Source organism: Penaeus vannamei, chromosome 19, assembly GCF_042767895.1.
Source record: "Penaeus vannamei isolate JL-2024 chromosome 19, ASM4276789v1, whole genome shotgun sequence".
Lineage (NCBI taxonomy): Eukaryota > Metazoa > Arthropoda > Malacostraca > Decapoda > Penaeidae > Penaeus > Penaeus vannamei.
This window is the reverse complement of record NC_091567.1, coordinates 33,293,167-33,303,166: the sequence shown is the minus strand read 5'-3', so window position 1 is coordinate 33,303,166 and position 10,000 is coordinate 33,293,167. Positions and strand designations below refer to the sequence as shown.

General features: G+C 48.7%; 1 protein-coding gene across 3 annotated transcripts in view; it reads right to left on the bottom strand.

Annotated features, from left to right (window-relative positions):
* Positions 1-10,000, bottom strand: part of Mitf (transcription factor Mitf) — a 244,219-nt gene that overhangs the window by 169,565 nt on the left and 64,654 nt on the right. Inside the window, exons 1-2 of one of the 3 annotated variants that reach the window (XM_070134229.1) lie at positions 4,754-6,325; positions 741-1,071 (exon numbers count right to left, since the gene is read on the bottom strand). In XM_070134229.1, the coding sequence (XP_069990330.1) occupies positions 741-1,071; positions 4,754-5,931 (1,509 nt within the window). In that variant the 5' untranslated portion in view covers positions 5,932-6,325. Of the gene's footprint in view, positions 1-740; positions 1,072-4,753; positions 6,326-10,000 lie in introns of those variants that run through there. The other 2 variants (XM_070134228.1, XM_070134230.1) reach the window with 2 other exon arrangements.

Here is a 10,000-nt window from a genome sequence, read left to right as displayed (position 1 = left end):
CTCTCTCTCTCTCTCTCTCTCTCTCTCTCTCTCTCTCTCTCTCATCTCTCTCTCCATCCTCTTCCTCTTCCTCTTCCTTTTCCTTTCCCTCTCCCTTTCGTTCCCCTTTCTTTCTCCCTCCCTCCATCTCCCTGCCTCCTTCCCTCCCTTCCTCCTTTTCCCTGCCTCCCTCCCTCCATCTCCCTGCCTCCCTTCCTTCCTCCTTCTCCTCCCCTCCCTCCCTCTCCCTCCCACAGACGAGTAGAAGTAAATCCCGAAAGAAAGAAAAAGAGAGAAAAAAGAAAAGAAAAAAGATGGAAGGAAGCCCCAGCGACGCCACTTGTCTTCCCTACATAGCAGTAACCCCTTTGCCCTCTTCCCTAATTCTCCTTCTGCCTCATTTTTCTCCTCCCTCCTCCTTCGACGTTTTCATTCTCCCTTCCTTTAATTCCCTTTCCAACGTCTCTTTCCCTACCGCTCCTTCTTTTTCTCCTTTCCCCTTTTCCTTATCTTCCTTCTTATTCTTTTTATCTGTCTTCCTTTCCTCTTCCTCCTTCTTCTCCTTTTTTTCCCTTTCTCTTTCTACTTCTTCTCCTCTTTTTTCCCTACTCTTTCTCCTTCTCCTTCTCTTTCTTCCCTTTCTCCTTCTCCTTCTCCTCCTCCCCCCCCCCTCGCGTACCACAGCCTAGCAAACCGAGGCGGGGGGTGGGGGGCGGGGGGGCAAGCGGCCCCTAAGAGATCCGATGGGGGGGGGGGCCTACCTGCAAGACCTGCGGCGGCACATCCTGCGGCACTGACGTCGGGATGGCGATGGGCTCCTGCGGCTGCTGCGCGGGCTGCGGCGGGTGTTGCAGCTGCGGCTGTTGCTGCGGGTGCTGGTGCTGCTGATGTTGCTGTTGGTGTTGCTGGTGTTGCGGACGCCCTTGCTGGCCTGGCTGCAGGTGCTGCATCTGCTGCTGGTGCATCTGTTGCTGCTGCATGCGCGCGTCCCTGTCGCGCTGCTCCTGCTGCTGCTGCAGCTGCTGGCGCATCAACTGCTGCTTCAGCTGCGTCCGTGACGTGGTGGGCATCGCCTTCACGTTGGAAGGCGGGCTGCGGGGAGAGAAAAAAGGGGAAATTTTAATAAATAACTCAAAAAGGAAAATATTAGTAACTAAAAAAGGAAAACATTTGAAATAAAAAACTCACAAACATACAAACACGTAAAATCAGCTCGGGCACACTTGACAGTCACGGACTCGGAACAAACACGCGACTCAAAGCAAAAGCACGTCAAAGATGAAGCCAAAGAGCACCGTCACTCTCCGAAAAGCCACCAACAAAGACAAAAGACAAAGAAACCGATAATCACACAGACGAAAAAGCCGATCTAAACACATAAACAAACCAATTCCGAAACTTAATGAAGCTTCTAAAGTAATTCGGTTTTTGCTCCAAAAATCTACCATTCATTAATAGTCTTCTAAGTAAGCAAGCTAATCATAACTCGATTAATAATCATATTCGTAAAGAATGATAATAGTCATTATAATATCAAAGATAATAATTAGGATAATAATAATGAAATGCTACTACTAATAACAAACAAAAAACAACAAAAATACCAACAGCTAACGACAAGAAGAATAATTATGAAAACACAAAGGATAAAAAAAACACCAAATACAACTACAGTAAAAAAAAATATAAACAAATAAATAAATAATAATAACAAAACGAAGGAAATACAATTAGTACGCCATCCCTCCCCTCCCCCCCTTAGAAAAAATAAATAAATAATATGGATCACTGGCCTTAGCAATTATAACACGCTGTTGCCTCTTAGGGACATCTCTTTCGCATTTCCGAAGAATTAAGGGCGATATTGGGCTGCAACTTTACCTTCCATCACTTCGTCACTGAGAGCATTAATTGTATCAACAATGAAGTATTCTAATGCTTATCTTGGCATAGATTTGAGGTAGTGATGATAATGATATGTGTGTGTGTGTATGTGAATATAAACACACAAATACATACATATACTTATATAATATATTTATATACAAATGCATATACACACACGAAGACGTACACTTATACGGGTGAAAACACACACACACACACACACACACACACACACACACACACACACACACACACACACACACACACACACACACACACACACACACACACACACACACACACACGAAACCAGGCCTATTATTAGAAATACTAATGACCCAGTCAAACGGGAATAGGGCCGAGGGGGGGGGGTAAGGGGGTACGGTGGATGTCGTTGGGAGAGACGAGAGCTTGCGCGCGTGTACTGTGGGTGTGTGACAAAGGCGTCGTTGTAACAGGGAAACTGCAATGGAAAATAGACGAGCTTTGATATTAAAGTTATGACGGTCCGAATTGTTTCTAAATAGCCTCATCGATATAATCTTTATCAAGTAGGCATTTCGCAGGGAAGAAACGCAGCAATTGAGAGAGAGAGAGAGAAAGAGAGAGAGAGAGAGAGAGAGAGAGAGAGAGAGAGAGAGAGAGAGAGAGAGAGAGAGAGAGAGAGAGAGAGAGAGAGAGAGAGGGCGAGAATGAATGAGAGGGCGAGAGAGAGGGAGAGAGAGAATGAGAGAGAGAGAAGAGAGAGAATGAGAAAGGGCAAGAGAAAGAGAGAGAGAGACAGGGAGAATGAGAAAGGGCGAGAGAGAGAGAGAAAGCGAGAGAGATTGAGAGAGCGAGACAGACAGAGAGAAAGACGGCGAGAGACAGTATTTCGCAGAATATGCAAAGCGACGTTACACTAACCTCTGATCCTCTCGAGATGGAGATAATTTAAAATGCGCGTGAAAACTCCTTAGATTTGTTCATAAATTTCGTTTGAGTCAGTGGCTAAAGTGTGACGGAGGAGGAGGAGGAGGAAGAGGGTGAAGAGGAGAAGGAGGAGGAAGAGGAAGATGAAGGGGAGGAAGAAGAAAAAGATGAAGAGGAGGAGGAGAGGAAGGAGAAAGAAGAAAAACACAAACATAAACAATATAATAACAATAAGAAGAGGAAAAGACGATGATGAAAAGAAAGAAGAACAACAAGGACAAGAATAAAGAATGAAAGGAGAAATAGAAAGCATTGGATATATACCAAACCGCAAAAGGCAGTGAGGACCAGGGAACGCCCCACCACCCTCCCCCCAGCCATCTCCTCTTCTCCTCCTCATCTCCCCATCCCTCCTCCGCTTACTCTTCCACCATTATCTCTATCTCTAGTTTCTCCTTCCTTGGCGGCCACACTCTCCACCACCCTCATCTCCACTCCATCCACCTCCGCTTTCAGATATTAGCCAACTTCTTCTACAACTCCTCCTCCTCCACCAACTCTACCTCCACCTCCTCCTCCTCCACCGCCAACCCTACGTACCCCACCTCCGCTGCTCATACGTTCGCTACCTCCTTCACCAACTCCTCCCCCTCCTCCGCTAACCCTACTTTCACCACACCCTCCTCTGCCGCCCACAACTCCACCATCACTTCCTCCGCCAATCATATCTCCACCACCTCCTCTTCCCTCACTCACACCACTTCCTCCGCAAATCGTACCTCCACCACCACCTCCTCCGCCGCCGCCGCCGCCCACAATCTAGCCACACATACCTCCCCCACCTCTTCCGCCGCCCATACCTCCCCCACCTCCTCCTCCTCGGCCACCCATACCCCCCACCTCCTCTACCTCCTCCGCCACTCATACCTCCCCCACCTCCTCTACCTCCTCCGCCACTCATACCTCCCCCACCTCCTCCTCTGCCACCCACAAATCAAGCTACCCATACCTCCTCCTCCTCCTCCACCACCACCCATCACGCCCCCACCACCCTATCCCCCACCACCCATACCTCCCCCACCCCTCCCCCTTCCTCCGCCACTTACCCCGCTGCCAATACACAAACAGCCCTAAACATCAGCCTCATCTCCCCACATTCCTCGCCCGCCGTGCCAGAATCTCAACAAACCCCATTGCCTCCCTGAAGCCAGCCCGACCCGCTCTGCTCCTCAGGCCGTGCGGATCAGCTGGCTTGTGTCATGATACCAAATGGCGAGTGGTATGATCGCTAGTGGCTTCTAGCAAATGACCCAATTGGCTAGTACAGCAACGGCGAGGGGTACGATCGCTAATGGCTTCAAGCAAATGAACCAATGGGTAGTAATGCAACGGCGAGTGGTATGATCGCTAGCGGCTCCTAGCAAATGACCCAATGGCTAGTACAGCAACGGCGAGTGGTACGATCGCCAACGGCTTCTAGAAAACTACCCAATTGGCTAGTACAGCAACGCCAAATGACTCGTAGCAGAACATCTAACGGTTTCTAGAATAATTTCAAATGGCTGGTAGAATATCAGTAGTAAACAATAACATCAAAATGGCTATCGTAACAATATCAAATGGCTAGGAATATGATCACGAATGGGATCAATAAACAATCTACGATTTATGGGGGCGCGATTTCACGCCATGTTTTGATAAGCCGTCGCAGCCAAGACGCCCTGCTTCCTTAGGCTAATATTTGTAACCAAGTTCTGGGATAAACACCTGAGAGTCCTATAAGCGTAAGCTATGTGTCGATAAGGTCGTTCTTTACGTTATTTTCATGGGCCCAGTGACCTTTAACGAACCGCGAATCCGTGAGACGCCGCGACGTCATTCTGTAATCGCTTTGGAACGTCCTTCGAGAGAACGCATCCCTACGGAGGCGCGACGCACTGCCGCATGAGCGCCGGTGTGGCCTCCGGGTACTCACGCGGGGGGAGGAAGGCCAAGGACACGCCCATCCCTGCCGCTGGCCCCGCCCCCGCCCCCGCCCTCCCACGGGCCCGTCACCTCAATCTTGACCTGAGGCGTCGGCGTGGAGGGCTGCGACAGCGACTGCGAGAGCGAGGGCAGCTGCAACGACGAGGGCGCCATCTCGGAGGAGGAGCGCCTCGAGGGCGGGCACGACTGGGGCGTGGACGGGCGCGAGTGGATGGGCGGCGTGGCGGCCGCGGACGGCGACGTGTGCGGCGACGTGAAGGGCGACACCTGCGGGGACACGTGAGGGGAGCCCTGGCGGGACACGTGCGGGGACACGTGCTGAGACACGTGAGGAGACACCTGCTGGGACACGTGCGGAGACACCTGCTGGGACACGTGCGGAGACACTTGCTGAGACACGTGCGGAGACACTTGCTGAGACACGTGCGGAGACACATGGGGGGACACCTGTTGCGGGATGGAGAGATGCGACTCGCTGGTGGGCGACAGGAAATTCTCGCCGCCGATTTCCATCTGGCTGCCCCTGCACTCGTAGCCACCCACGCTCTGGCCGCCCGTGCCAGACTCATACTGCTGCTGGTGATGCTGCAGCACGGCCTGCAGGAGCTCCTGCTGCGGCTGCTGCTGTACCTGCTGCTGTTGCTGCGGTGGCGGCGGCGGCGGCATGTGAGACTGCTGTGCATGAAGATGTTGCTGCATGCCCAAGTGGTGGTGGTGGGCGGGCGAGCGCTGGGCGTGGGCGGCGCCCGGGTAAGCAGGCGGCGGCGGCGGCGGCGGCGGCATGGCGCTGTGGCGGGACGACGTGTCGCCGCCGCTCATGGTCTCCATGCGCGAGATCACTTCCTCGAACTCGTCCAGCTGACGGCGCGTGTCCTGGTCGAGGGGCGGCGGCGGCGGCATCATGGCTGTCCGCGGGTGGTGGGCGGCGTGGGCGTCGGGGCCTCGCTCCCGGGCATCGCCGCCGCCGTGGGCCAGCTGCCCGAACTTGCGCTCGTCGAAGGACCAGGAGCGCTTGAGGGGGTTCCCTTCGGCGCGGCGCTCGGGCTCCGCGTCGTCCCCCGAGTACGAGCGCGACGGCTGTGCCTCGAACACGCCGCCGAGCTGGTCAAACAAAGAGGCGTGGCACTGCGCAGGGCGCAAGGGGCGGACCACATGCGGCCCCTCCATCACGGCGCCCCTCCTGCGCACTCGCACACTCAACCATCCGTGGCGCACTGGCTCCTCAACTACACTAACACACGACACTTTCAATCTCAACCGCAAAGCACAACCTCATCACTTCCCCTCAAGGCGGGGACACCATGGCGACGCGATCGGTATTTTCCTGTTTCCGCGTTTCACGACGTGTGCGGCTATATCCTTCGGAGGCGGCGGCGCCCCTCGGCCGACGCGGGAGCAGGGCGTGCAGGGCGGCGTGGGCTCGAGTCAGGCGGAGCCGAGGCGCGGGGGGCGGCGGCGACAACTGGTGCCAGAGCAAACTGGGCGCGGCAGCCTCTCTCGGGCGCTGGGTATGACCTTCACAGAGCTGGCACCGGTGCCCACGCTGCGCATTTGTCCTAAACATTGCCAAACGACAGGTATTTTTACAGCGCCGACGCCCCGCCCACCGCACCCTACCCGTATGAACGGACGCACAAGCAGGCGGAGTCCTCAGGCCACGGCTGGAGGCCCCGGCGATCGGCGAGTCGCCCTCAGGAGCGCATGAATGGCGGCCGCGGCGGAGGGCGAAGCGGGACAACGCTGCCCCGCCGCGTGGAGACCGTCCAGAAATTTCGGTGCGTGCCCACCCGCTCGGCTCCCCGCCCCGTCTAGCGTCCCCGAGCAGCGGGATCAACACCCGCGTCTACCGGAGCAACTCGAAAGGGCCCGGTCCGCAGTGCCTCGTCCCTCGCGGCCGTCCTCGGAAGACGTGCGGCTGCGGATGGGCGAGTTCCCCGGGGTCTCCAAGGGGCAGAGCAGACAAACAGCCAAGACATTTTTCACCTGTCGCTTCAAGACAAAGGAAGGAAAAAACAACAAGAAAAGTGCCACCGAGAAATTGTCATTTTTCATGACTTTTCCCGACACGCCAGACAAATCGTTATAAATACACAAGTGTGCAAGAGTGTCAGTCAGTGTGCCCTTGAAAGCCATAAGTAAATAGGACTAGGTGAAGGCTGAAAATGAGAGAGGGACTGAAATATAAGGGTGAAAGAAAAAGGAATGAGAGAGAGAGAGTTGACACAAGAAACCACAAAAGTAGGAGAACATGCCAACCATAACACACAAAAACAATAACACAAAGAACATTAAACCCCCTTGTTTATAAAACCCTCATATCATTAAACGACACGAAACAGTATCCTTACTCGACTTGCATTCAAGTGAACTGATCTTTTAAAATGAACACGCATTCTTTCCCCCGTTTCTCCGCTTGTTAAAAAACCTTGGCGCGCCTTCCTTACACCTCCAACGAGCCCTTCCACGTGTCTCTCCATGTGTCTCAGCTCGCAACACACTAACGTTACGTCACCGAACAAACGTTACGGGGCTGTTATTCCCACGTAACGTCCTATAAAAGCCCTCTCTTGCGCAACCACTTCTTCCTGAATAAATGTCGCCATTCGCCATGCAACTTACGGTGTGGGATAACGTACTACACAACAATCCTTTGAAGAAAAAAAATATGCGTTGTGATGAGGGATACTTACACACTGTCCGAAGGGAAAAAAAAGGTTATTAACGCGCGTGCATGCTTGTGTGCGTGCATTGCGAGCGCTTGCAAGGTTGCCACTTTGCGAGACCAATGAAACAGGTTAGCAAGGGTCTACTTTATTAGTAAGATCTCCAAATAAACACTTCCTTTACATCCCAAGGTCGTTAGACTCTCCTAATAATACACAAAGTCACGTCTACCATAAACAATTTTCAGGCAGAGAGAGAGAGAGAGAGAGAGAGAGAGAGAGAGAGAGAGAGAGAGAGAGAGAGAGAGAAAGGGAGAGAGAGAGAGAGAGTGAGAAAGAGAAAGGATGAGAAAGGAAAAAAGAGAGAGAGATACACATCAAACAAATGTAATAAAAATTTGTGCTACCGGCAGAGACAGCACAAGCCACCAATTAGCCCACTAGGGTTGTTTATCGCCCCCGCCCATCACACAAGCCTAGTCAGAGGGCGACAAATCAACCTTCTTCACCAAAATGGAAATAAACACTTAGCAAGACTGGCCTTACATCACATCACTGCACCATAAACAAGGTGACAAAATCAACCATCCATTATTATATTTGTTTATTATTATCATCATACGGCGACAAAATCAACCATCCATTTTATTCATTTCTTTGTTTATTATTATTATCATAAATAAGGTGACAAAACCAACCATCCATTATTTCATTTATTTGTTTGTTTATTATTATTATCATAAATAAGGCGACAATATCAACCATCCATTTTATTTATTGGTTTTATTATCATTATCATAAACAAGGTGACAAAATCAACCATCCATTATTATATTTATTTGTTTATTATTATTATCATACGGCGACAAAATCAACCATCCATTTTATTTATTTGTTTGTTTATTATTATTATCATAAATAAGGTGACAAAATCAACCATCCATTTTATTTGTTTGTTTATTATTATTATCATAAATAAGGCGACAAAATCAACCTTCCATTATTTTATTTATGTTTTATTTATTCAGTTATCTTTTAGAAAGAGCACTACTTCCTCAAAGCCGGCGACAGATCAGCTGTTATCTGTTGTCGTAATTGCCTGTTATCATATCGCTTCTAACGACGAGATTCACTAACAAGGCCATTAGGGCGCTTTCCGACCAATTTGGAAGTATCAAATGTGCATGTATAGTTTCTCGTTTGATGTTTTTTTATTGTTTTGTATAGTTTCTCGTTTGATGTTTTTTTTTTTTTTTTTTTGTATAGCTTGTTTTTTTTATAGTTCGATTTTTTCTGTAGTTTGTCGTTTGACTTTTTGTTTATTTTGTTTTGTATAGTTTGTCGTTTGATTTTTTTTCTTTTCTTTTCTTCTCTCTTTTGGCACAGAGAAGTTACTGCTGAAGAAATGCTCTCTGCTTGTGACACTTGAATTCTTGACGTTCGTGAGATGGTAAATTCAAGACATAAATAACTTGATAAGCACTGTGTATAATATCCAAGTAAGATATACAAGTACGAAATGAAACTGCAATAAAACTACAAATACAGTAGCAGTATGAATAATGATTATGAAGGTGATTGATGATGATGGTGAAGATAGTGATAGTGGTGATGATGATGGTGAAGATGGTGATGGTGATAATGATGATGATGATGATGATGGTGATGATGATGATGATGGTGGTGGTGATGATGATGACATACAACCACGCAACCCATCGACTCAAACGAAAAACGGCCACAAAACCAATCATATTTTCTGCCATTTTTTCGAATTTACTTATAATATATCAGTAGAATTACGCAGACCAGTTATAAATAAAACAATACCGTAGAAGAAAAAGGAAAAACACAACAGAAGGACATTAAGATTAATATAAACAACGACATGCTACTGAGTGCCTACGTGTGCTCCAGGAGAATGATCGAGGCACTTCCGGCGTGGCACTGTGCCAGGTCCATAATATTTACGCTCTTCCCAATAACAAAGATAAAATCAAGAAAGGGGAGAGAAGAGACAGACCGTAAAAAAAATATGGGGACGATCTTACTGAAAACAATAAGAAAAATCTATAGCCATGCTTTACTCACATGATATCAATTGTTTAAATAATTTTCCTCTTTTGTGTATGTTGGGGAGGGGGGAGGGAGGGAGGAGGGGGAGGTGCCAGTGATGTTTTTTCTTTTTTTGATTTTTTTTCCAGACAACCGCGTTTCCTATATTGGCAGAGGTTATTCGTCCTTATTTCTTTTTCTCTCTATCTTCGCAAATTCCCCAAATGTCAAAGAGTTTTTCTGATAAGCAAAATAAGGTTTAATAATTGTCTCTCGTACGTTTCCACGAGTTTGTAGCCATTAATCTTGTCAGCGCTCGTTTTGTTAGCTCAAGACCAAAGTATAATTCATATAAACACAGTGTTTTCTACTACCCATCTTTTCCCTTGAAGAAAACAGAAAATAATGATTGAAAAAACGAAAGAAAGAGAAAGAAAAAGACAATGAAGAAAAGAGAAATTCATAAAAAAAGAAAGAGAAAGAAAAGACAATGAAGATAAGAGAAAATAATAATAGAA